This window comes from Alosa pseudoharengus, unplaced genomic scaffold, assembly GCF_046254945.1.
Source record: "Alosa pseudoharengus isolate Yale_2024_CS ecotype anadromous, Long Island Sound unplaced genomic scaffold, YU_APseudo_1.1 YU_APseudo_1.1_scf_22, whole genome shotgun sequence".
Taxonomy (NCBI): Eukaryota; Metazoa; Chordata; class Actinopteri; order Clupeiformes; family Clupeidae; genus Alosa; species Alosa pseudoharengus.
The window spans coordinates 21,885,566-21,913,205 of NW_027468680.1; the positions used below are offsets into that span (position 1 = coordinate 21,885,566).

At 40.3% G+C, this 27,640-nt stretch overlaps 2 protein-coding genes across 6 annotated transcripts in view; both read right to left on the minus strand.

The window, feature by feature from the left end:
• The window catches only part of scaf8 (SR-related CTD-associated factor 8), a 33,463-nt gene extending 15,926 nt beyond the window's left edge, over positions 1-17,537 (minus strand). Inside the window, exons 1-3 of one of the 3 annotated variants that reach the window (XM_076299338.1) lie at positions 17,414-17,434; positions 15,137-15,220; positions 11,107-11,204 (exon numbers count right to left, since the gene is read on the minus strand). Coding sequence is in view for 1 of the 3 variants with exons in the window: in XM_076299337.1 (XP_076155452.1) it covers positions 15,137-15,220; positions 17,414-17,443 (114 nt within the window). In the remaining 2 variants the exon portion in view is untranslated. Of the gene's footprint in view, positions 1-11,106; positions 11,205-15,136; positions 15,223-17,413 lie in introns of those variants that run through there. The other 2 variants (XM_076299337.1, XM_076299339.1) reach the window with 2 other exon arrangements.
• Positions 17,538-17,736: 199 nt separating this feature from the next.
• LOC143138898 (connector enhancer of kinase suppressor of ras 3-like) overlaps positions 17,737-27,640 on the minus strand; it is a 46,409-nt gene continuing 36,505 nt past the window's right edge. The window contains exons 15-25 of one of the 3 annotated variants that reach the window (XM_076299348.1): positions 25,961-25,994; positions 22,046-22,099; positions 21,710-21,749; positions 21,398-21,567; positions 21,007-21,080; positions 20,481-20,552; positions 20,106-20,176; positions 19,752-19,825; positions 19,205-19,538; positions 18,643-18,833; positions 17,737-18,494 (exon numbers count right to left, since the gene is read on the minus strand). In XM_076299348.1, the coding sequence (XP_076155463.1) occupies positions 18,258-18,494; positions 18,643-18,833; positions 19,205-19,538; positions 19,752-19,825; positions 20,106-20,176; positions 20,481-20,552; positions 21,007-21,080; positions 21,398-21,567; positions 21,710-21,749; positions 22,046-22,099; positions 25,961-25,994 (1,351 nt within the window). In that variant the 3' untranslated portion in view covers positions 17,737-18,257. Of the gene's footprint in view, positions 18,495-18,642; positions 18,834-19,204; positions 19,539-19,700; positions 19,826-20,105; positions 20,177-20,480; positions 20,553-21,006; positions 21,081-21,397; positions 21,568-21,709; positions 21,750-22,045; positions 22,100-23,071; positions 23,489-25,960; positions 25,995-27,640 lie in introns of those variants that run through there. The other 2 variants (XM_076299347.1, XM_076299350.1) reach the window with 2 other exon arrangements.

Sequence of the window (27,640 nt, forward strand, 5' to 3'; positions counted from 1 at the left end):
TCAACTATTGATGCTTGTTCAGCTCTCAGTTGTCAAATAAACATGACCTAGGTTCCAATCACATTTCAGGGTGAACCAAACATATGACTTGGTGTTTCAGACTGAATTTTAAGTGCATTACCCATTATGGAACATGTCCAATATTTTGACTTCAGACAATCAGACAAGCATTAATGGCAAGCACAGAGATGAAACACAACCTAGAGCTGGGTATTGCCACAGATGCCACAATTTGTTTATTTTGATTTGCAAGCTAGGGATGAGTCAATCTGTTACAATATCAATTGCTTTCTATATTTGAAGAGTCTAACATTTTTTTTTTTTTTTTAAAGTGACCAGATCCTGGAAAACATCAAAATGTCCCTTTGATCCAGATTTAACAGATTAAGATCACAACATTTTTTTGATAAAATACTATTTTTGCACTCGCCTACAGATAAACACACCAGTTCCACCTTACACCACAGATGACATTATGCTAGGAAAAGAGAGGGCACCTGCCTGTTCACAAAACTAAAAGTTAACAGAGCTACAACCCAATCAGCACTGCCTTTCTCTCCAGAAAAAAACAGCATTAAGGCCCCATGTCTAGAAATCCTGTCACTCCCAGACGACCCATCTCAAGCAAGTCCTCTGCATTAAATGGTAGGTTAGGATCACTGCCACTCAGGTAAAAGCCAACAGACTTAGACCTATGGCCAATGGTTGAGCTCCGAATTATCACCAACAGTGGTGTGTATGCTTCAAGGACACACACATATACTATAATTCTACTGTGTCTGCTGTAATGCAGAAAAACACATTTATTACTAATTCATTACTTATTTGCAGGGACCTCTCCGGGAATTAAGTTGAGATGTGCAAGTGCTAACTATCCATTTTAATGAGATGGATTAAGCATGGGCTAGTGGAAGGAAAAGTGATGAAAGAGCAGGCGAGTCAGTGAGGATGGGATGTGAATGGGCTCAAATATCAAAAACAAACATTATGAGGGGAAAAAATACATAAATAAAATGAAAAAATATATGAATTATTGGAAATGAATGAATTGGCCAATCATAGATTTTTAAAAAAGGTCATCTCCCATCCAAACATTTCCCTGTAGACAGTCACATGCCAATTCAGTACCAAAGTAGATGCCACCCAACACTAGTAGCCAATCCAACCATTCACAAAGTCTTCAGGGAAACCCTTCTCTGTTCCCAAACAGTATCTGAAGTAGCTTAACTGCATACGAGCAGAGACTTTCTAATGAGGTGACACCGACTCAAAGAATACTCCATAGAAATGTATGGAGTTAGTTTGTTGTTGTCTACACATATCCTGCACCTTCCTGTAATGTAAATAACCAATCGCATTTTATCCTTTTTAGCCTTATTTTAGCGATTTGGGGGGAGATATTTATATTCAGATTCAAACACAGATCCACCTGATGGTACTTTTTTTATGTCAATATGTGATGGGTTTTCCCAAATCCCATCACATGGTGAAATTTCACCAACTTAAAATTCTGATACCATCCTAGCCATATCCTTACGTACGTCTCCCCATTCACTTGAATAGGAAAACAGCTGCCAGATAACTGCCCAAAGTGCGTTACCAAGATGGCCGCTGAGTGGGGGGACATGCCTGTAAGGACCTTGATAAAGAGTACAGTACCTACAACGATGTGCATGGTGGCACAAAGGAATGGTAGAAAGACACTGCAAATACCTCACAGAAAGTACCTGGTAGAAAGACACTACAAATACCTCACAGAAAGTACCTGATAGAAAGACACTACAAACACCTCACATAAAGTACCTGGTAGAAAGACACTACAAATACCTCACAGAAAGAATCTGCTACCAGCCCTGATTCTAACATAACACCTACAGCCCACAAAGATCTGAGTTAATGCTCTTACAAATGTAATGATTAAAAACTCCATTCCCCTCTCTGTACAAGAACCTTCAAAGCACAGGCCTTGACAGCTGATCCCTCACTTACAAAGTGCCCTTAACCAAACCAAATGATGGAAGCAGTCCCTACTGCACATAATGAATGATCAAGGAAATTGCAGCAATTGAATGACTAGAAATCTAAAATATTATATATATTATATATTAGTCAGCTTGACCACTAAAACCTAAAATGTCAAAATTCTTCACAAGTAGAAATACTCTTTAGTGTAGTTGTTTACTAATGTGCCACAGCAGATGAGGTCAAAGCCTAATCATATCTAGATGAAATTAAATAAATGGGATAATCTGAACGGTACTTTTACTTGCTGCAGAATATTTAATTGAATGATTTGTGCAGGTAGCCTACCATACAGCATTGTACAGTAATGCTCGCCATGCTGTGTGGAACTATGTATGACAAGAGCAGCTTCACTAAAAGGAGGACAAAAGGGCTTTTACTCATATGTGATGGGATGTGGGAAATCTGATTGGATCTGGGAAATCCCACCATATGGTCAAATTCCACCAGTTTAAGATTTTGATACCATCCTGGATGGTATCTAGGATGTTGCTAGGGGATGGTATCCTGGATGGTGTCAGAATATTAAAATGGTGAAATTTCACCAGAGAGAGTTGAAACAAAGTAGTAATCAAGGATTTTTGATTTCACCATGTGATGGGTTTTCTCAGATCTAATCACATACATGCATGCATATTTAAATCTATGCGAGTAGGGAAACTACATTTTGTATCACAAACTGCTGAACACTTTCTACTATTCGGGCATTCATAATTCTACTTTTGTTCAGCTATCCTGTATTCTGCTGCTTAAGAGCTACATCAGTGCTTTCTGTCCTAGTAATGTGGTTATTGTCATGCCTTACTATTTCTCTCATCCATGTTCAGCATTTACAAAGCATCCTTATCTCTAAGGGTGTTCACACTTGGTCCCTTTCAGCCTTCGAAACAAACTCAGATCGATGACTCAGCATGTTTTGTGTACATGTGAACACGCCAAACAAACTCTCTAACGTGACCCCTCTAACGCGAACCGAACTGAGACCACCTCGGGAGGTAGTCTCGGCGTGATTCGCTTTAAGTCCGCGACATGGTTCGCATTATCTGTGCATTGTGTACACAAATCGGCCTTAACCAAATTTTGCATTGTAGGCTAGCCTATTGTAGGCTGGCCTATTTTGTCCTACTTGACTTGCCATCAGAAAAACAGAAGGCATGTTGTTTATTATAAAAAATAATCTATTATCATTAGGCTCTTGATAGGCCTACAGACATTTGTAACATTTAATTGGCTACAGCCAAACAAGTGTGTTCTAGCGTTAAGGTTAGGCTGAATATATTTTCATCCAAGCTATTTGTAACTAACAATGTAGAAATCAGCGAACTTTGTATAGTATTGCTCACCATTTTTCATGATCTGCTAGGCTATTATCTCTTCGCCAAACTCTCATAGCAAACATATAAAAGAGACTGCGCAGCGCAGTTAACGGGCTGCTGTTCACATGTCATTTTGGACGTGAGCTAAAGTTGGACATAGCAACAGTTACTGTTGGGGCGGGCCTACCAATGAATTAGAAAGTGTAACTGGCTGGCGTGTTGACTGACAGTTCAAGTGGATCTTAGCAATAACTTTAGATCAGAATCCATTCTGAAAATATATTATAATATGTATATTTCAGGGGGGAAAAAAACAATATCACCACACCAATTATGGGTTATGATAATTATTTCAACCTGATAATGAATGATGATGAAAATACATAAATAACCCAAAGCAACTACATAGCCCATAATCCAAAGCAGGTCTGAGACCTGCAGAGAAGGTATAGGTACACAGAAGAAAACTGAGGCCCCATCAGAGCTAAAGTGCACCAGAAGGAGATCGGAGTGCTCCTTCAAATGAACCAACAATGTGACGGATTCACAGTAGCCCAACAAACTCTTCACTCTCACTGTTGTCATCTAAACAGCATTCATTTGCGGTTCAGTGTTACTGACACAGATCGACCTGCCTTTGCAACTAGTTGGCTCACAGACAACACCCTGACAAGACAATGACCAGAAAATAGGACTTTAGCAACATCCACATCAGATAAAATCTGGAAAAAGGTCACTAAAGAACAAAAAAAAATAATAATAAAAAAACAGAAGACACAGAAGTAGCATCTTAGGTGCTATTTGCCATTTCAATTGTAAAATACCAACAGCCAGAGTAAGAGGTCCAGACAAAAATGTAAGGGGAAATGACAAGTTCGACCAACTTGTCAAACTGTCTCTTTTAGTCTTTACACTAATCCTTCAGGTGTCATGCTTCTTTAGAGATGAAGACAAGCGAAGAAAGAAAGTAAGTCACAAAGATACTGAGGCAGGAGAGGCAGCAATACGCAAGTGGATAACAGGGTTACATCAGACCATAGAGGGGGGAAATCTGTGTGTTGGAGGTCTTAGCACAGTCCAGAATGAGAAGAGCAGCTAATAGACAACCCATTTCAGTGCATGGCATTCAGTCCTGGGCTTAACAGATCAGTTGTGAATTAATCAAATTATCTAATGTTTCTACACGGATCTACACTGACTTGTCTGTAAGATGCTGCTTGTCTGCTAATTTTAAGCACTTTAATTAATTATGTCATTGGCCACACAGGGCAAAACTACAAAATAATTCAAAACTACTGCAAGTCAAAAGCTTTGAAGCCTCTGCTAAATTTCTCATCAAACTGTCACTAGTCCACTACATAGGGGTGATTCCTTCTACATTTTATGCATCATTTTGTCAGGTTTAAATATAATACACACAAAGCACACAAAAAGGATAAAGGACCACCATGTAACTATTCAAGGTGACCTGAAGTTTTGTTTTCTAATACACAGTATATATCAGTAGGTTGCTTGTCAAAATCATACTAACATACTTGCAATGCAGACAGGGACTGCAGAAAAAGCTACCATACAAAACTGTTCACAGGCATCAACACATAGCAATTATCTTGAAACTGTACCAGGTTCTAAAATAACTTCACATGTAGTCTATGTTATAATTGCTTTGCAAAGACCAAAACAAAATAGCATAGTTTTCACTTAGAGGTGCTTTAAGCGATGTTGGGTAACGTCACTACTGTTGATGTTCAAACAAAACAGAGCGAGCTCGCAACTCCCTCCCCCTCCATCCAGTGCAATTGAAACTCTCCTAAACACGCATCTTGTCGGGGATTGGCTGGAACAGTTTGTTATTTTTTTTTGGTCCAGTTTTGCTGTATGTAACAAAACATGTTTTAGCTTTAACCGCGTGACATCGCTTATAGCACCTTTAATAAAGCTTTTTAACTTGTTTTTGGCAATATATTTTGTCATGTCTTGCTGTAAAACCTGTTCTTACATTACTGCAAAGCACCAGTTTTCACATAAAACTGCATAAACAATTGCTACATCACCATGTGCCATTAAAGGAGAAATCTGGCGATTTTTCACATAGATCTCTATATAGATAGATGCTTTATCTGTTGGAACTAGCAACTCGAGCAACTCGTTTTTTTCGTACCAACAGTATGTTAAAAACTGCGCACAATCATGTCTCAAAAGCTGAACATCTGATATGTATAAATAATTGGTGCCGATAAGGGGGAATCCTGACCATGTTATTAAGATACAACCAAGGTCAGAGATGGATGCAAGATAGTATAGGAAATTATAATCCCAGATAGTGATAATGGTTGGTCAGGATCTTAAGAATAACCCGTCACCCTGCTGTGTTCTAGACAGAATAAAGTCCCTTAGATCCACGATTAACAAACTGATTTGTGACTAATAAGCCTATACTGTGTGCAGTCCTCATACAATGTTAAAGAGGTTAAAATAAATGCCAATGCTTACAATCCAAGCTTGTATTCTGTTTTGCAAGATATTTTATAAGAGTGCATTTGACTTGCTTGCATCAGTGCTTAAGTCCAGGGCTCTGCTAGTCAAATATAATGTTACTTTCAAACAACTGTCAAAAGCCATTGATGAAAAATGCATGTCTGAGCTGTTAATCTGTTAATTACAGTGAGACACGCTACCCTTTGAGACATTAAATGAAGCAAAATGCTGAATGTTGCTCTTCAGGAGCATAGGCTGACTGACTTTGTATTCATCAACTACAACAGACAAAAAGAAGAAAAAGCCCCTAGACGCTCCGGCTTCCCCAAGCTGGATGGAAATGATGGGGGAGAATGTCTTCCTGTTCTTCATAAGATAAAAATGTTTTTCATCTCATCATTTTGCATGCTGCTCAGGCTTGAAATGTTTCAAAGGCATGGAAGGATTTCAGTCTTAGACAACAAAAAGAGGACTACAACATAGGAAACAACATGCCTCGACATTTTACTTGGGCTTCAGAACCATCTTCTACTCCTCTAAAATTCACTAGATGGGAACATGCAGCACCTTAGTGGTAGTATACAGTAGAATAGGAATCTGCACACAAGCTACTATTTACATTAAGTGCCTTTCCAGTGACATGGATGGAAACGTCACCATTATTTGGACAGAAAAGTCATACTCAAGGCCAACTTTCTGTTTACATTGGGCATACACTAAAACGTCATACTGAAGGCCAACTTTCTTTCTGTTTACAATTATGTATGGTATACACTAAAACGTCATACCAACAGCCAACTTTCTGAATTGCTCTCCTTCTTGGAATGACTCTTATTTTCCCCCTCTGTCCAAGAGCATCCAAAAAATTTCTTGATATACGTCTTACGCACAGAGCTACCAGTCATCCCGCTGTCCAACTTTCTGTTTACATTGATGTAAGGCATACAATAAAACTGTGCCTTACTGGGGCAACTAAAGTAGTCACCCATGGAGTTATTTTTCCTCTGATGGACCTCTGGTTTCCTCTTGCTCATTGATTTTTTTTGCCAATATCAATTTTTTTCCATCCAAGAACACACACACACCACCACCAACAACAACAAGACACAGGAGCTGTCAGTCGACTGCAGGACCCGTCCCACAGAATATTAACTTTTTAAGTTATGCGAGTAGACACAGTAGGACTGATGGACACACACACACAGACAGACAGACAGACGGACACAATTACAAAACCATCTTTCCCTCAACCATGACGTGCCACCTTCAAACAACCCAGTTAAATATCAATAGACTATTAACATATCAACAGTGAAACACAAGTAAGGGATAATGTATAGAACGCCGGTCATTATTGGGAAAATAAGTCCCGACAGGGCGAACCGGACCCCGACGCGCAGTGGAGGGGTCTTGTTCCGCCCTGAAGGGACGTTCTATACATTATCCCGCTTATTACACGGCTACTTGCCAAACCGAAACAATAAACTCCCTACGATATGACTCTTTAGCCTACATAGCCTAGGCTATAGCCTATTTGTTACCGTTTCATCGTGGCTTTTGCTGAGAAACAAATAGTTCGCAATAGCACACGCTGAACTTGAATCAAACATTCTTTAGAACACAGATGATCAACTGTCCACTTTCACTTTTGAATGAAGTTCCAGTCCTTGCGTAGTAATATGAAAGACGTGAAATAGAAGCACAAAACCCATTTTCCTTGACATCGGTCTGTTATACTTAGCAACAGTCTGTTATTGAGAATTAGCAGACCACCGAATGTTGGGAAGGCCCATTCAAGTGAATGGAGCATTCTTCAGCATTATGAAGAGCCGTGTAATAAGTAAAACTAAAAGTAATTTCTTTGCGACTCATGCTACCAGACAAAATCGATGAATCTGTTTCGATTTTGTAAAAGGTTGGTATTTGAGCTCAACAGCCAATCAAATAATGGCCTTTCCTTCTCTCCAGAAACACTACAGATTGGCTGAGAGTGTTTGGCTCAATCCAAGATACTATGTTTAATTTCCATTTACAGAGCAAAGACTGATTTCTTGAGCATTCTAGAACAGTGTTTCTCAAAGTGTGGTCCGGGGACCACTGGTGGTCCGCAAGCTAGCCCAAGTGGTCCGTGAGCAGACGTGGTAAAATATAATATAGATGAGTTGTTTGCAATATTATAATGTAAATCCAAACATTTCTGCAACACTGCCTATGTACAGTAAGGCATGCCAGTTTAAATCATATAAATTCTCTGACACAATAAGCAAGGTGCAAAGACAATCAGTGAGTAGGCCTATTGTGTAATTTACTGTTGAAGTAGGTCTACTTTTTTTTTTTTAGCTAGGTGGTCCGTGAGGCTATTTTTATTGATTAAGTGGTCCTTGGTCTGAAAAAGTTTGAGAAACACTGTTCTAGAACACTGAACAGACAGCCACAGTGATTCTGGCAAGTGTGTGGGATTACAAGTCCCTCCTGCAACCTTAGTGTGAGCGTATGTGCATAGGGCTGTATCCAATGATCCTATGACCAATGCTAGATTTCGCAACTTCTTCACCTGCCTGCTCGAGCATTTTAAAAATAGAAAAATATCATCTAGCAACCAATCTGAGCAGAAGACTCAACTTTAGCAGCACCATTTTTCCCACGTTGAGCAACATAATAAACCCACCTTTCCGAGCGTGTGAATGACATAACTTGCCTTTTTTGTGCTCAGCTCATGAACACTCGTAAGTGTGGAAAAAATATGACAACGAGCACCCGGCTGTTATAGATTATAATATTGTGTGAGACATTAATCACAATCAGTAAACATAAGTGTGCCTTGGCATTTTGATTTAACCTTAGGTGTGCCTTAGCCACATACATGTTGAGAACCTCTGTTTTAGAGACTTGATAAGGTGTCCGATTTAGAAAATGGATTTGTCCTAGATCTGGTACGACAGCCAATTTGGTGCACTTGTCTCCTGTTTAAACAACACCTCACCGATACGTGCCTCAGTTCACACTGAAGTATCTACATAAATGTTTTGTTACTGTGATGGAGTGCCATCACTACGGTTAAGTATGCCTGGCTCTTTGGCGATGCAGTCAAGTTGAAGGCTTAATACCCAGGAGACCCGGGTTCGAGGCCGAGTGGGGTGACTGCTCTCTCCCTTTGCTACATATGGGGTGCAAGTTTGACAGTGTATTTTGCTGACAGTGTATGCACACTGTGGCCAAAGCGAAGTCAAACCAAAGTTAATTAATAAAAGATAGATGGATAAATCAGAATTTAACCCTGTTTGCATGTGACTGGTTTATTCAATTTCAATTCACCGGAGCGGTCTCGTCCATTTAAGAGTCCCCGCCTTGACATAGCATCCTGCTACCTACATCGCCGCCGAACTCGGGCCCATAGTGTCAGAAGTGGGACGGCTTGCCGTGAGGCCATCGGAGGCGTGTGTGAGCCGTATGACGGACCCCCAGGATAGGTAGACTCCTATGTGAGGGACCCCAGAGATGGGTGAAGCACTAGTGTGTGGGGCACCCTGGGATGGGAGCAGCATGGCTGGCGAATGCATGAGTGATGGATGCCGGCGTGCATGAAGCGCATGGGCAACCTTCCCGAAGGGGAGGGCAGTGTGACGGGAGTTCCGTCACCACGGTTGAGTATGCGTTCCGGCTCTTTGGTGTTGCCGTCAAGATGGACACCTGGGTTCGAAGCGTCTGCTCTCCCTTCGCTACAGTTGCATTACTTACTACATTAGTAGTACAAGAGGATGAAGGGATAAAATGGCAAAATAAGGTAAAGGCTTGTTTCAATCACAACCCTGCGTGTGATTTCCATGAAGCTGAGTTTTTAAAGGATCTTTTCAATTGGCAATGTGTATCTGACCTCTCTGCTTGAAACGTGACTGCCTTACAGCTAGTTGTGATACCTTTCATTGGTATCTAAGACACTGTTTGTGAGCCTAATATCTCCAAAGGATCTGGAGTCTACTTGAGCAAAATTAAAACAAAATCAGACATTTTGCCTGTCTTTTCAACAAAATACAATAAAATTCTTAATATGTCGAGGATTAAAAAAAAAAAAAGGCCAACTAGGCCCATTCAACCAGACTAACATTTAAGTTTTTGCCATGTCAAATGTCGTTTGTTGACCGAGATCATCTTTCAGTAACCAAATGATCTTCTGGTTGGCTGAAGGGGGAACACACCCATCAAACATAGCATGAAAAAAGGTGTTTAGAGCAGACAGAACCACCTGCTGCATTGTCAGCACATTTTCAGTAAGGCATACTGAAAAGTTCTAAATAAGATAGATGACCTGTAGGCTACACTGTGCTACCTTACACAAATATTGCTGCCAATAAATATGTGTAATGGATACAAGCATGTCGACACGTTACAACAACACAAACATATGAGAGCGAAACTGATCTAGAACAAAAGCTTAGTCCTTCAGTTATGTCCCCTACTCTGTGGAAACATTTTAGCCAAGGGTTCCTCTGAAAAAGCTACAATAATGGAAATGTCTGTTTGACAGAAACATCCATGTGATAACAGCATGTTTAAACATTTTAAGAAATAACTCAACAATCTTCCCTTGACACAGGCAATTCTACCAGGTGATGTGCTATTGCCCAAACGTCCCTGTAGCTGAATAAATAAAACACTAGCCTAAATAAATAAATTTGTCTTGACAGTCTCATTACGACCCTTAGGGAAAAGACATTCAGTGGCACCACACAGTTTACACTAGATCTCCAGCAGCGAAAACATACTATGGAATAACAACAGCAAACACCCGACCCAGCACGTGCCCAAACACTCTACCCAATAAGCTTATGAGCTCTATGCAAACACTGCCCATTTATGTCTTTACAGCTAAGAAAAAAAATCCTACTGACAAAACTTAGTCACTGCCACATCCATAATTAATCACTGTTTCCTGACAAGTCTGCATAGACAATCCAACCAACAGTAAAGTACACCAAGCAAAACCTATAGCCCTGCTGCTTTTTCGTTATAAGGGGCAACCTCAAACAGAAGTCTTGAATCGTGCAACCACACCTCAATTTGCAAACACCACAATTTAACGGCCCTCAAAATCAACCATATTTGCAACCGCAACAAATATTAATAGAGAGAAGGGCTGAGAGGAGAGGTGGAACCTCTGGTCCTGACACCACTCTGTCGCCGAGGGATCTCTGAAAGTACTTTTTTTAATTATTATTATTGTGTGTATCATTTTATCACTGTGGCTTCTTCCATCTTCCTTTTTTGCTTTTTGAAAGAGCCCATCTCCTACCTAAGCTGGTTAGAGGGTTCCCTTATCTCTCTCTGAAACTCTCTCTCGCCCCATCCTCCTGCTTCACGCTCAGTGCTTTGTGGAAGCTGGGGGAGCTGCTGAGGGAAGGGGAAACAGGCGTTATTTCACAAGCAAATCACAGTCAGCACAAACACAGGTGCAGAAGAGACAAGGTTATAAAGAGGGAGAAAACAGATCAGTTCAGTTCAGTCAGCACTGAGAAGATTGTGTACCTAGACGTCACACAATTAAAATAAAAGATGTTTGTTTTTAAATGTTCCGAAATGTTTTACAGGTGTGTGTGTGCTTCATCAACTGACTGAGACCAAGACATCTGAGCACATTCAGTCTGTGAAGGTCAACCAGTGATTCCTTAACATGTGGAAGCTACTAGTGATGATACTGAACATATTTAGTTGAGTATTATTTACTATTTATATTACAAAAAGAGTTTAATCCACTGTCGCCACATGTCCAAAACAAAGTCCTCTTCAAACTCAACCTTGAGAGGATGTGCTATGGTTTTACACAAGAGTTGGGAATTACATTCCTTGGTTACAGTTCTACAAATAAAACACTAGAACTAATGCAGCTTAAAAACACAAAAAAAAACAACTAAAAACTGCAGACTGTCAACATGTGACATGCACAAACATTAGTCATAAAAGCCTAGCCTAAATCTATGATCCAAGAGCAAACAACAAAACAATTTAAAGCCAGCTAAAACAAAGTGCAACTAAGATCTGGGTCCTATGAAAAAGGAACACCAAGGTAAGCTCAGAATACAATGCATGGCTGGATCAGTGTTCAAACGCTGAATGCATGACACTGCCAATACATTCAAATGTGATGCTGAATAAGTATGATACTGAAAGTACATTGAAGTGGCTCTAGCTGTCTGTTGAGACACCCAAGTCAGGGATCTGATCAACTACCTCTAGTAGATAACGTACATCCAAACCACCCAAACCACACTGCTCAAAAACAGTTAGGAAACACGTTCATACACAGGACTCTAAAAAACACTTCAAAAAGGTTTGAAATGACTAAGGTCAAGTGCAAAGTGAAATGACTTGACTAAGTTCAAGTGCAAATAATACACTTCAGCCATGAAAGTAAAATAAAAATAAAAAATGATTTTGCAATTGCAATGATTTTGCATCTTTCTCAGGTACATGACAATGAACATGAAACTTGTTATTAACGAGTATATAGGCCTATCAATACCGCATAAGACACGATGGCAACTCTAGATCATGCTGGGTATACACTTAAAAACTTCTACACTCAAATTGCTTTCATTCCTTATACTCCCTCTAGGGTTGGACAATATGGCTTAAAAAAAAAAAGTCTCAGAATCTTTTGACATCAAACCGAAGTTTTGACTTTATATTGTTTTGATTTTCCCTTCTGGGATTTGATATATTTCCCCTTGGGGTGAAAGAGCAGCAAGAAGCAAGGCAAGTATTATGGACTACCCATACATTAGAAGACTTTGAAAAGGTTTTTGAAAGACTACAGTAGGCTATCACATCTTCCCACATATAAAGACAAAGTCACAGATTTTAAAGTCAGATTACACAGGCTATGATTTTGCTACAGCTAGGAATCTTGTATGGTCACTATACAAGACTGCAACTAGATTCCTTTAAATCATTTCCCCATCATGCACCAGATATCAATGGGAACTCAACAAGGACTGTATAAACGACCCATATAGCCTACCCTAGGACCTCATAATTTCTGCAGCATTGTTTCATGTGTGACATCCCCAACCTCCAGCGTTATGTAGGCTATGACGACATCACACTAGATAATCTAGCATGGGCAGGTGATGTGTTTAGATCCGTAGAAGTATTTTCTGACAGATACCCGTATCTGTGAGTTGTTCCGTCATGTGGAATACTAATAATTTCTAAGAAACAAAATAACAAATAATCATATAGGCTAGTCTACGGCTGTTTGGGTGGATTGACATAGATAGATGAGTGTGCCCCACGCAGTAACACTCCCATGATTTCATTCCAACTTTGGACATTTAGTTGGCAACTCTTAAATCTCCAGCATTATCAAACGGGATACAGTTTGAAAATGTTTCTACGACTGCATTTTGTTTTAGTGGGTGTTTGTGCTGCTACGGTCATTTCACAGAAAGCAACACCTCTTACTCAGCTGCATGCTTCTGTTTGAAGCGCTGCAATAAATTTGTTGTGCCGCTACCTTTGGTAACAACATCCTTTAAACACATTTTGCTGCGGGACTTTGTCTGTTCTGGATCGGACACCGCAAAACCGAACCAATTTTCAAAAAACTGATGACACTCTTCCTCTCCAGGGAATAAGCTCTTCCCTGTTCGCTGCCACACTGAACTACGGGAGTCCAAGGGGAGCACGTCGATGGTGGAAGTTAAAGAGAAAACCTATTTTCATTCAAATAATAATCGACCAGAACGTCAAATTCAAATTAATCGATAAAATCCATTTATGGCCCAGCCCCAACTCCCTCCCTCCCACCCATAGAAATCTGAATCAATAAGATGGAGCCATAACAATCAACAATCTAGTGAATAACCTATAATCAGCCTGTTTTTTTCTAGGTTTTCTAGGGAGTACACTAGATTACTAGAGACATTTTTGGTCAATAAAATATGCAGACTTTGCATCTCAGGGAATGTTTGGCTAGTGCATGGCATGACTCATTTAAGGCAGGCACAACTGCAATCACTAAAGACTACTTGCTCTTAAGTGGCAATCAAAGATAAAACCAGTGATGCCATTACACAAGTTATAACAGTTTGTTTAATTTAAGGTTCTTTTTCAAATCTAAGTGTCAACCCCAGACACCCGAGTTCAACTGGCCAAACAACTACTATTCAAAAAATAATTCCTGTGCATTTTAGGGAGTTGGCCTTCCCAGTTTTAGACCGAAACAATCAACAACGTTTAATACACCTTCGTAGTGGAGGTCCAGCCTCCACTGAGAACATTATCTTCAAGTAATACAAATAACTAATTACAGGCAAATTGTACTTATGGTAGCGTTGAGTATGCAGTGTATACAAAGTTAATGTGACCAGAGAAAACGTTGCAAAGAGATGCTCGGCACTGGTTAGTTACTAAAGGGATAGTCAACATCAAATCTTGCTTCATTCGCTTTGTTTGACAAAATGCAGACAGTTGGCAAGAAGTTGCATCACCACTGAAACTACAGTGCACGTACGAGATGAACAGTAAACGGTTGGCAAACCCACTATGGGCTCCAGTGAGTGGAAGCAGAGCAGAGTTTGAGTTAAGAGAGAAGCCAAATAGGGAAGAGGGAATGTACACATCAACATAATATGATGTGAAAACAGGCGAGGGTACAATTAAATGTGCACAAATAGCCTCTCGGACTTGGCAGTATCTGTTGCATGGTAATGCTAACATCAGGTTGGAACTATTTTTGAGGGGTGGGGAATTATTTTAATATAATATTGCTCAATGTTAGTCACTACTGGGGATCTTGTCGAACAGTCCTGACCGCCCTGGACCTCAGAGAGGTTCAGTACTCAGTATTCTGCAGCATTCCGTTTCATGAGAGAAAATGCCGTTTCTGAATCTGTGAAACAGCACATCGCCTGTGAACAACATGATGACAGCATAGTAGAAATGTTCTATTTGGTATAAAAGGATGTTTATGCCAAACAACTTGGGATTTTAGGGCCTGTCATTAAAATTGTGTCGCAATAACGACTTCTTCGGCTTTGTAATTATTATTAGCACACTTTTAATTCTCTGAATCACTACAACGCCACACCAGATGAGTCTGAAAATGTATGGGTGGCCCAAGTCCAGACAAGATAAAGACCCAACTGCATGTGTTTCTTTGTCACTATTATAATTTTAAACTACTTACACATTGGTGTTTCTTTTTTAGCGTTTTACAAGGACCTATTTAGCATCACCACTAAGGATGATGCGCAGTGATGAGTGTATTCACTTGTTTCTAGCACTTACGAATATTTTCCTTTTCTGTACTTACAAATACCTACCTTTATAGCTTTAATTGCAGACTTTGTGATCTGGGTCATCTTGGCTTTGGAGATCGGAGGCTTGTATTCATTGAGCGAATACAGCTGAAAAAAAAAAAACAGAATGTTAAAATATTTTTGCAACAAAAAGTATCACACATATACCATCTAACAGATACAGCATGACAAATACTAGCTTATAGACCCTTTCAAAATGTTCCTAGAGGATTTCCGGTTGAAAAATTATTTTTCAATATATTATTTGAAAAACGTTCAAAACAGTCAACAAAATGTTGACTTTAAAACAGGGCTTTTTTATTTTTGTTTGTCCCCAAGTTACCATTAGCTCAGTATTGTTTTCTGTGCCACCAGAAATGCCGTGGGAACACACATGTTTCTTTATGCTGTTGAAAAGGTCAAGATTTAATGTAATAACTGTTCATCCAATTTGCCCATGTCTTATCAGTTGTACACAGCTAAAAAAAAAAAAGATTATGAGCATGATGACTATTGTATCTGTGTCTGTAACAGAAGTGACTTTATTCATGCATAATAACACTACAACTGGGGAGACATTGTAGGTTTATGGCATGATGATGACCAGTAATGCCGACCAAGACAAAGATAATATTTCCTGTTCATATAGGGGCCTAACAACAAACCAATACTCCTTGATTAAACTAAAAGCAGATTACATCACACATGTCACCACTTGACAGTATTGATATTGTTGGCAATATTCAGCTCCACTGACACTGTTCGTTTTGGGCATGGGTTAGTGTCCAATTTCATATGAGGTAATACCACTAATAGATGTGAATAAAGTGTGTATGCTGAGGCTCTAGATGACTGAATTTGCTCTGACTTGATTAGCACGCAATGATCACTGGCTAGCCAGCTAGTGCTATGGTCGCTAACGTTCGGTAGTCATCAACTAGATGGGGTAATGTTGGCGTAATTTGGTTATCCGAGTGCGTTGTCTTATCAAGGATGACCGATATTTGAGATCACTTTTCATTCACGATCAGTCAGCATCATACATCTAAGTTGGCGACAGATCTGGCCTAAGCAGAGAAACTGACCTTTTCATGACTGTAGCTACATTAACGTAACTTCACACTGAAGTCGTCTGACAACAAACGGTATGCTAGCGTTTAGGTTACGTGTAGTTTAGAGACATGGATATCTATATCATATATTCACGTTGGTAATAACGTTAATCAATAAAATGCACTAAGCATGAATCAAAAACGTCTGGTTACAGTAAAACACCGTGGCCTGCAAAACAATACGCAACCATCCAACCTAAAGTTAGCTAACAGCATATTGGGTCTAACATCAAGTAATATAGCTGTTTCAGAGGGTCTCGTTTTTGCACCGAGAAAATTATTTATCGGATAAGTAATGGATTGTTTTTTAGACTAGAGTAATTTTAGACTAGCTAACGCGCCAATAACTCCTGAGCTTGCAATCTTTGCCCTGTAGAAGCCAAGCTAATACGCGGTGAGACATCTAACGTTAGCTAACGCTAAATGCCGTCAAGCTAACTTGGAGTTAAACTTTCCCTTGAGTTTAGTAATATTTTTTTTATCTATCAGAGCACGTTTAATTGTGGGCGTGACTATTGTCCCATTAATTGTAAGTCTATAATCTTGATTTACGAAAATATGTAAGACTGTGAATGCGCAAAAGCGTCCCTGACATTTGTCAGCTCAACAATGCAAGGGTGACAGACTGAGAAGCTATTTTCCACTAACATAGTGCTACCCTGACTACACAGGCAGTACTGTAGATGGTTGCATTTAAGGCCTATTATGTAACATCTATTATTTTGCACAACTTTTCTGAATCAATGAAGAAACCAAGCACATCTTCCAGAGATGGGAAACTAGCTAGCTGGCAAACGTTATTATGACTTACGAATGCTAAAGGCTAACGCTAAATGCGTTGTTCGTAGCTAACAATCTACAGCGAGCTAGCCTACCAAATACAAATTTAAGTTAGTTATAGCCAATTTCCTGAATTAAGAGGTTGGCTGATCGGATTGCAAACAATTGACTTTGTGTAAGTAGAGTACTCGCATAACTCATTCTGATACTAGAATCGAGCAATGCTTTCATTCACACAACATATGAGGCCTATAGGGGTTCATTGACCACCCTCTACAGTGGCAAGTCGCTATTGCTACACGCTTCACAGGTCGGAGATGGACATCTGGTCGAACGTAAGCTAAGTTTCTACGCCGAGAGAAGTAATTATGAGAATATAGGTTTCATAATTGTAGGAAAAAAGACAAACCTCGCCGTTAAATGCTTTAACAGCCTCCATGATGCCGGTTTTCAGGGTCACAACACAGTATTAATATCAAAATGTTCCCGAGCTACACCGGCTCGGAGGCCGCATGCATGCTCTGGAATCGTTGGGTGAGATGGAGGAGCTTGGCAATATGGCGGACAAGCATTGATATTCAACACAAAGACCAGCGGCTCCAAGTGTTAAACATAGGTAATACATGTTTTCTTTCTTTTTAACCTTTGGTCTAATGGCGACACCTTGTGGCACAAAAGCTAGGACGGACTGAATGACAAAGTTGCATGCTGTGTCACAAATCAAGTAGGCTATTCATTATCTACACTAAAAAAGTGGACTAATTTTATTAAGCACTCTACTATCTTGAAATATGTACATTTCAACAAAGCATCAATGAATACCTGTACATACATCATAACAAAAATATACACATACTTACAGTGATACAACCTACACAAGGTTTAGCTAAATAAAATCATTTAGGTTATGCCATCTATCGTGTAGGCTGTGTATAATTTAGAGCAGTACATTGTTGAAATATCCATTGCATCATTTAAAGCCTACTGCACACAGTACAAAAATGTAGACATAAAATGGCAGTGGGCATACAAAATGTTCATGGCATTCATTAGTTACATTTAGGCATTAAGGCATTGGTGATGTAGATGGCACGTATCACAGCAAAACATCGACATTCTAGAATAATTACAAATAGACCACAGTTAAGAGCCTGTATTTGTCAAGGTCCTTAAATTTAGTTTAAGTAGCACTGATGTGGTTATGAATATCTCTGACCAAGTCCAAGTCCATTTGGTTGTAAGGACTAAGTTGTCTATATGCTGGTCTCTGCATAAGTCCCAGCAATGGTTACTTCTTCTGCTGTTGCTGCTGCTGCTTCTGCTCCTGTTTCTGCAACTGGAGGTTCTGGGATTTCCTCCTGCAAGTTGTGACGCATACAGATCTCCTGCAGGAGCACTGTGTTGGACTCCTTCCATTCACGAAATTTGCTAGCAGATAGAGATGGGTCAGAGAGCACCTGGTCCAGTGTAAGCAGATCTGCCTCTTTAGCCTAAATCAAAGAGAGCAAATGGGGAGGAGGGTTGTATTAATAGAAATGGCAAGATTTCTAGCATTCAATAACAACAATATATTTAAATGCTTATTGTATGCTTATTGTAGTACTATTAAAAATGTGAAAACTGTATGCTTATACAAACCTTCAAAGTACTATTTAAAGTTCTGACAACATGTAACTTTTCATTGACTGCATGGTTTTTGCATCGTTTTATGAATGACGCTCTGAATTCCCGCTTAGTTGATGGCTTGCGTTCACCAGTTGGGGAGAGGCTAGCCCGTTTCAGGTCTATGTAGAGTCTTTCCATCTCATCAGCTACATCTTCTAGACCATCTGTGAATAAAAGTGGAAAGAAAAGGACAATGTGGAAAAGTGAGAAGAAAAATGGCACTTTGTGTTTTGTCAATGTTAGTGTGTCAGACTTTTCCCATTTTGATTTCCCATTTTCCCACTTTTCCTACATTTTGTTCTTTAAGATGTCAGTTATGTGTGTGTATTTTTTGTTGCCATTTTCTTGACTTTTTATGTAAGTATTACTATGAGCTACATTTCTGCCTTCTTTTTCCTTTCAAACCTTTCACCCACATTTCCTTACATTTTCAGGTCTAGAAGACATCATTCAAAATTCCATACTTTTCCAGGTTTGCACAAGTACCAAGTGTGACACTTGTTCACCTGAGATGTTACTCTACCAACACACTCACTCGTCTGGCTGGATTCAGCTGGTTCTGACAGTTGCTCAGGTCTCATAAGGGCCTCCGTATTGTCCGCACAGGCCGTGTAGTCGTCAGAGGAAGCAGGGTCTTCACAGGGCATAGAAAGTTCCTTCAGAGGGGGACTCTGTGCATGAACCTGCACAGAACAGACCACCGTATCTCGGGCAGGTGGAGCAGACTGGGAGACCAGGTCTAGCCAGGACTGGCGATGCTTGGCCAGCGAAGAGGCCGAGCTGTGTGAAGTCATAGTGCTGACAGGTGACGACAGAGTTCCAGTGGCTTCACTGGGAGGAGGTGAGGAGTAGGGAGGTGGAAGAGTGCCCTGTAGACAGAGGGAGCATGTCAGTTAGAAATCTGACTAGAAATATGTGCCAACATTACAGAAAACAGCACAATTTCTCAGCAGAAGTAGCTGGTTGGATAAATGTAAAGCTTCATTTACAGGGCGAATAGTCTAAAACAGAGCTACACAGGTTTCACTGACCTGTGGCTCACTGTCATGCTGACCATCAATGTGCAAGGACTCCTGTATCACCTGTTCTGTGTATGGGGGCGGGGGTGCCTCTGGGGACTCTGTCTCCTCATGATCACTTGCTTCACTATAGCACTCTAGTTATGACAAAACAAACACATACACACACACAGTGAATGAGGAAAAATTAATGTTATGGTTTTGCCCTAGTGTACAAGAACAGGCACACTCAACTCCAAAAATAAAATTTGTGTCTTAGGGTGTGAGTCTGAAAAAAGACTATGAAAACAAAGTAAAAACGCACTCTCAAGCATTAATAACTCCTTGCCTATGGTGTTAAATTAGCCTAGTTATTAAATGACCTTCACTTAAGTGTAAGACTTAGCACTTCATTGAAATTAGGGCCCATAGACTTACCAGCTGGTTGTGTAGGCTCTGAGGGCTCATACTCATACTGAATGGAAGCTAGCCCAAGCTTATTTAGCCACCTGAAAGCACCACATAAAACATAAACTGTCAATTTCACATTCATAACGTTAATTTCTAAGGACATTTAGAGGCGTCATTGTGCTGCAGCACAGATTTTTGTACATTACGCATATGTTGGGAAACAAATCTGCTGAGCAAACCATTTAAGTTAAGCAGTAAACTAATCATGAGTATGGCCTGAAAGTCTTGAAGTGAAACTAAGTTGAGTCTTGCAGTCTTTTAATGGAGACTATTTTAGTCTCTGTCTTTCAGTCCTGGTCATTTTCTCTGTTCCTACTTGTCTCTTGACCTTTGCACCTTTACCTGTTCATGTCCTCCAGACTCTCAGCTGCAAAGTAGAACATCATGACTTGTGGATGGCAGGCTTTGATGGCACTGTAAGAAGAAGGGAGGTTAAGGTATGTAGGTATGAAAGCCAGGTTAGTGTGGATATGCTGGATACGGATATGATATGCTTTCCTCTCTTTCATAGTATCTGCCAAACTGTTAAATGCCAATATTGTCAAACACGTTACCACTGACTGAAAAATGATAAAAAAAAAAAAAAAGGTTACCACTGAAACTGTGTGACATTGCATTGTCCTTTCAAGAGAAACCGCAGATGTCCCATTTAACAATACACATATGACTGAGAGTAGGTCAGGTTTCACCAGTGTCTTTAGAAAACAAACCCCATTCGTTTCACTTCCACAATAGACAATTAGGCACCAGCTTGGCTGGTGCATGAGCAGGATGAGGACCATTTTAAACACTCAAGGTAGAATGGAAACTCAAAATGCCATGCGGTCTCTGACCACAAGTCATATAACAGGAAATGCAAATTACTTACTATTTTTTCTTGCACTCTACTGCCCTATCAATCATGAAGTCTTTCAAGTTTATGTATCCTTCTGCCTTTTCCGCCTGAAAATAAAACCACAAAGAAAAGTTTAAAAATGATCAACAAAACCTTAAATCATCAATTAACTTCACTCTAAAATGAATTTTACAATGACAACATATTCATTTCTGGAACATTTCTACAAATGGAGAAACACAACTATGAATAAGGTATTCATGTCAAAAGGACTGATTGATAGACACATGAGTAAGCTTCCATTCCAAGAACAGTAACAGAAAAGGGTTAAGTCACAGTGACCTTCCCATATGACAATTCAGCAACAGTGACAGGAAGAGCAGAACGACGTGATGTATGTGACTCACTGACCGCCGTGACTCACCGTCTCACTAGTGTACCAGTACAACGAGGTTTTCTTCAGGACAAACCAATACTTCTTCCACTTTATTCCCAGGAAGCCTTTTCCCTCCTTCTTCCTGTAGAGCCAGCCCTGGTGATCCGCCGGACCCAGCTCTTTCACAGACACTCGCCTTCTGCTCATGGTGACATTGCCTATGGTCACACACACACACACACACACACACACACACACACACACACACACAGAGTGCGTTTGATAATAAGCTGACACATCACACCAATGAAACCACAATAGGGCATCACAATGTGCAAATTGCAAAAGTCTGACACCTACTTCCACGAGTCTTTTTCTTGGATTTGGGTCTGAGAGATACCTGTTCAAACAGAAGGAGAGTGCACAGTCAGAGCTCATTCAATGCCTGATGGTCCTAGAGAAACATAAACCCACTCCTACCATTTTAAACTTCATACCCACATTAACACTAAAAGTAAAAAAAAAAAAAAACATTTGAACACACACAAACCTTCCCCAACACAGTTACATAAATGTTCATGAGAAAGTAGTCTTTTAAAAAAAAAAAAACAGCTGTAAAAGACTTTAAAAACCTTGAATAAGCTATATTAGTGATATAAATGGACATGCATTTACAAATGTTCCTCTGGTACTTACAGGATTGTACTCATCAGCAGCCATAGGAGGTGCAACAGAAAGTGGAAAAGAGGCCTGCAAGTAAAAAGCAGAAGGTCATTAAAGGCTAAACCTGATCACAACCATATGATAGACAGATAGACTTTGTACAAATTGTCACTTGGTTACATTGTTACCACTATAAGGGGAAGTAATGTAACAGACCATTAGACGGCATTTCCACACAGTGGGCTGCACAGTATTGATGTGCCCACTGAACACCACAGATGACTAACGTTTCACATGCATCACACGAACAGACCGAATAGAGTTTCAGTGCAACTGATGAGGGCATCTATGACAGTAAACTTGAATCATTTCCATCTCTGCCTTAGCCTCATAAGAAGAGGGGGGAAAAAGACACTGCAAAACTGTGATATTGCAGTGGAGTCCTTTCAACTGGCACAGTACCTAGTTGCAGAAAACTATGCAACAAATAAAAACTGCCAGCCAGCCACTAAAAAAAAGAAAACAAGACTCATCATATCACAGTAATTCCAAGCCTGTCAAAATCAAGGGGTTACTCAATACTGTCGTTTAGTGTTAGTTCCTCTTTACAGGAGAATCAATAAACCATGGTAGTTGTGAAAGGTAGCTTAGAAAAGTTATATTTTACTTTGATGGTAATTTTCCTCAATAAACATATGTCATCTCATACAGCCAGGAACACCACAGTGTAGACCTACATTTATTTTGTAGTAATTTCATTGAATTATTCTATGCTAAACACTCTTCCAGATTAAAAAAAAAGGAAAACGAGGAACATAAAGTTACAGATAGGGTTTAGCCTACTCGAGGTTCTCCATCGAAGCGAAATTAGGATTTATGACACCAACATAACAAAGAGCTAGTTAATAAAACGGTAGACGAAAATACTAGCCTAATAGCCTACCAGTTCAGACAGTAGCCTAGAAAACATTTCCTCTCTCCAACCAACGCTCTTTCCACATAAAGCCGCAGCCGCAACACATTTGTCTGTATGACTAGCCTATAAAATGAATCACGCACCTGCTTCGACGATCCAAAACCTGCTCCTTTAGAGCTTGAGCTCCATTAAGACTGCCCAGAGTCGGTAATTAGAGTCAATGAACATTGCTCGTCCGAAACTTTGAGGAAACTTGTCATTATTGCACAACAGAGTTCAGTCAGTTTCCGGACGGTAGCCTACTTTTGGTAGCTGACACACACGAGAGGGGTCTCATCACTCCAGCCTTTGTTGTCATGTCAGGGTTGGCTAGTAATAATAATGTCAAAAGACTTCAGCATAATAAACATAATTTTGTTGACTGATGCAGATGGCGTGAACAGCCACCAGTAGTCTGTATCCTATTTTGGTAAAGTCCACAGTAACCATCTGTGAGAAAGAGGAACCTCTGCGCAAGTGTCAGCGGCTGAATTCATTAGAGTAGCCTCAGGCTGAACCACATTGCAATAACATATAACGACTGCAAACGTCCATAGAGACAGCATTCTTGACAAATCTACTCACTAGCCTATCTTCCATGCAGTGAAACTACATTTAGCCTAAGCCATACATGTATTTAATCCATGCTATCTGTTTTTTTTTCTCGTTTGTTTTTTCTCTCAACGTTTGTATTGTAGTCTTCAATGAACCAGCAGTATTCAATCGACTGACATTATAGGCAGGAGTAGGCCTATCTAGTGACCAGAAGATGTCGCCGTCGTATCAGAAGCAGGCTTACCATTCAGTGTAGACTATAACTGGGCAGCCTGAGTCAGATAAAGTGCATTGCACAGTGAACATCTGCTGGCAGCAGTGTCTGGCAAAAACATAAGTAGAAGAAAGTGGAAATAGTCTTCACTTTAGTCTTCTGAAGTGAAGACAGCCCCATGTGCTGGTATTTACAATATGACATCGATCTTAGCAGTTGTGTCTTTACACAAAAAACATGTTGTGTTTGCCAAGGGTAGCTGCAATCCCTCAGAGATAGTTACCCCCTCTCCTTATGCTGATTTAGCCTGTCATATTTCCCACTCTGTTAAGAGATGTGTTAAGTGTCTCCTAATGTCAATCCAGTGGCCAAGAGAAATGTTTTGATCTTCGCTATCTAGGCCTATAACTTTGGGTTCCTGAATTCTTGAATCATTAAATAATTGAATCATTAAATAATATCTGTCACTGTCAGATCAGCTATAGGATGCAGTGTCCTGTAAATGCTTTTGTCCAACACAATTTCAGTGCCTGCTTCAGGGAAGCATGGATTGGCCATACCACGGTGGCACATCTCTAATAGGCCTCCATGCTGGGAACTGTCACACCAGTAAACTAGATATCCCCATGGGTCCGACCCCCTGGGATATCTGGAGCACAGAGTGGCCATTCTTTCAGAAGAGTATTTGCCAAAAGCTTGGCCTGGTGGTGGTATCAAGTTCTACTGTTCTGCACCACACTGAGAAAATAGGCAAGAATGGCACAGGTAATCTCTCAAGCGTCATTTACAATTGTTCTGTTGGCAGTACTTCCATGCGTAAGACAGGAATTGTTTTGCTATCAGTTTACTCTGAATGACATATTTAGTGATTTGTTAAGATCTCACAGTGGGGTTCTTTCCTGCTTTCTAACCAAGAAATCTACAGGAAAATCAAGATTACCAACTCAATCTAGTCTATGCTGTGCGGCGCCTTTAAAAAACAGCTGAGCAAAATAAACAGATACTCCGTAGTCATGAGGCCATCTTAAAAGCTTTTCATTCTTACAGTCAGGTCTGACAGAACGATGCAGTAGCATGTTTTGTATTAGAGTGCGGGACCTCCGAGGCCCTGCAACTGCAAGTATATCTAACTCTCAATGCCCCATTTCAAGGTTCAAATTCAACTCAGTGCCTCTGCAAGGCATTAATAGGCAAAGTTGTCGTCTCCTGCAGGGGGTGGGTTGGTGCGGGAATACGATCCACCGAGACTCAGATAGTGAACGTTCAGTTGTAGGTCAGGTAACCTGATGCCTGCATGTGGCATAGAGCAGCTCCTCTTTGAAGACCAGACTGAGCTGACGCTGTGGGCAAGAATTGGGTTCTTACCAGTTCTTGTACCAGTGCATACACTATGGATGTAGCCAGTATATTCAGCAAGTAAACAACAACATTCTAATGCACTGTGCATGTATGCTCTATGCATTAGCATCACTAGCATTTAGCCTACAGTGTTTGGAATGGAAGAATGTAGATTGTTGATTGATAAATACAGAATGGACTGCAGTGATAAATTATCATAACTATAATGCTTTTAAGGCAGCCATTAGCCCACAACACAAATAACATTCTTCACCCTTAAGATGCAATACATGTTTCACCAAAATTAAAGCAACATTTTGGGTCTGAAAGGAAGAAGACTGATATGGTTGCTTATTATGTTTGCATGGTTGTAGTACACAGTGTAAGCGTGTATATGTGTATGTGTGTGTGTGTGTGTGTGTGTGTGTGTGTGTGTGTGTGTATGTGTTGTTTCTTCATGTTTTGGGGCAGGGTTATCTACTAAATAAAAGGACTCCCTCAGGGGCCCCTTTGTTTACAGCACTGTTGACAAAGGCCCAAAGGTCAAGGCCAGCGGAGTTCCTGTGTGAGCTAAGAGGTTTTCCAGCCTACTCCCTACATAATCATACACTGTGGTCAGTGTGAGTAAGGTCAGCTCTGCTGCTAAACATTCCTTATTTTGTGTTTATTTTATGTTTATAAAAACTACTCCTCTTATCTCCATTACTGCGTGTGCAGACATCACTTACTGATCTTTCTGAACTTTGTTGGTTGCAATGCAATTTCCCCATTGCCAACCAACTAAGTTGCTAACATGTTAGCAACTATGGTTTTGGGAAACGCACCCCTGATCATTCATATGCCATTTTGTTTTTGTTACAAGATTGTGTCATGCAGGAGCTCTTACTGCTTGTGAGAAGGACCACGAGCGATGGTTGTATCTGTGAAAGAGACAGAAAATGAGAGAGATGAGCGGGGAAGATAAAACAAGGAACATTAGACCCTGTATACGTTCAGTGAGGTTTCAAAACAAAGGTGATAAGTGAGTTGTGATAACAGTTAGTGTTCATGTCTGATTACATAGTTGTGTTTACACTCAAGCATACAGTTCGAAGGCCACTTAAATATACATCCACACGAACCACAGAGGTATTTATCGCTCAGTCCCTGACTATGTGTGGCCACAAAAACCTGCACAAATGACTACATGGCATACATATAGAGGGAATTCCCCCAAGGCAGTCAATATGTTCATCCAAGTACCAATACAGTTGGCCGCAATATGCCGTTTTAGTCCAACTAATAGTGAGTGTGCCTCCTGCAAGGGCATTATCTTTCTCACAGAGTCATGACAAATTAAGCAAACACCCAGATGCAGTTAAAGTTAAAGTGCATGTATGACTTGATCTTAAAATACAGACGTGGGCTCTGATAGAAAACTATAGAGGCACCCTGCAATTTGGGGGAAATAAAAAATGGCTTTGGTTTTCCTCATCTTCCTGTTTGTCAATTCTATATTTTATCCCTCCGAACTCCATACTGGCTACTGTCTGATCAGTGCATGTTCTATAGGAAAACGCCACAAAACAACTACAGCTTTGAAAAACCATTAAATCTAAGGAATTCCAACTATCGGAATATCAATTATGGACCAACTAAGTGCGATGTACAGAGATTTCACTGCAGTTACTAATCTTATAAGGCTTTGTTTTTCTTTGATCTAGTGCAAATGAAGTTGATCCAAGTTGTTTCACCAATATATTAACAGACACATGCCTTCCTGTGTAAAATATGACAATGTGCCAATTAACTTGTGTTAATATAACAAAATATGATTAATGTTAATTGAAGCTGATGAATTTTAATGGCCGAGGTATTTTGGCTTAATTGACTACTGAATTAAACAGTGTGCTTCGGGGGTATATCGGCCAGTATTTGCGGTGAACATGAAAGATTTACAAAGTGGATGAGGGATTCTAGCATTGTTTCAAATACCTTCTTAGCTTACAACTCCTCGCATAAGGGAGTAAGGCATTAAATGATGCTGTGTGTGGACAACATCTCTGTGCTTAGCCATTTAATGGTCAGAAGAAGCCTTATCTGCCGCTCTCATTAGGAGTGTGACTGACGAGTGGAGTGGAGGCCTTTAAATAGCAGCCAAAGAAGAGGGGTGGATTACTCATCAATCACACCCCTAATGAGGGGAGTCACACACCCTCGGGCCGTGTGAAAAGGCCACAGGCTCAGACCTCGGCTGCACACGTCTCCTCCTCTCTCCTCTTACCTCTCGGTCAGGTTTAATCAGTAAGCTGAAGTGACCCATACACACACACACACACACACAAACGATGCTTGGCAGAGCAAGGCGCATTTCACAGAGGGGCGCTGGCCCCTGATTTGTGTGGCACTCTCTGAGATCTGTGACCTGCCAAGATAATTTTTCCCCCGGTTGTTTCATTGTGCTTGCCTTTCTCTGCAACCCAACACCACGGATCAAAACGAGCATACTGTGCGCACTATGCCTGTGAAGTGAGCTTCATTAGAATTCTGTCTGCAAATGCCTGTCGTGTCGTCTTGTCTGGGCCCC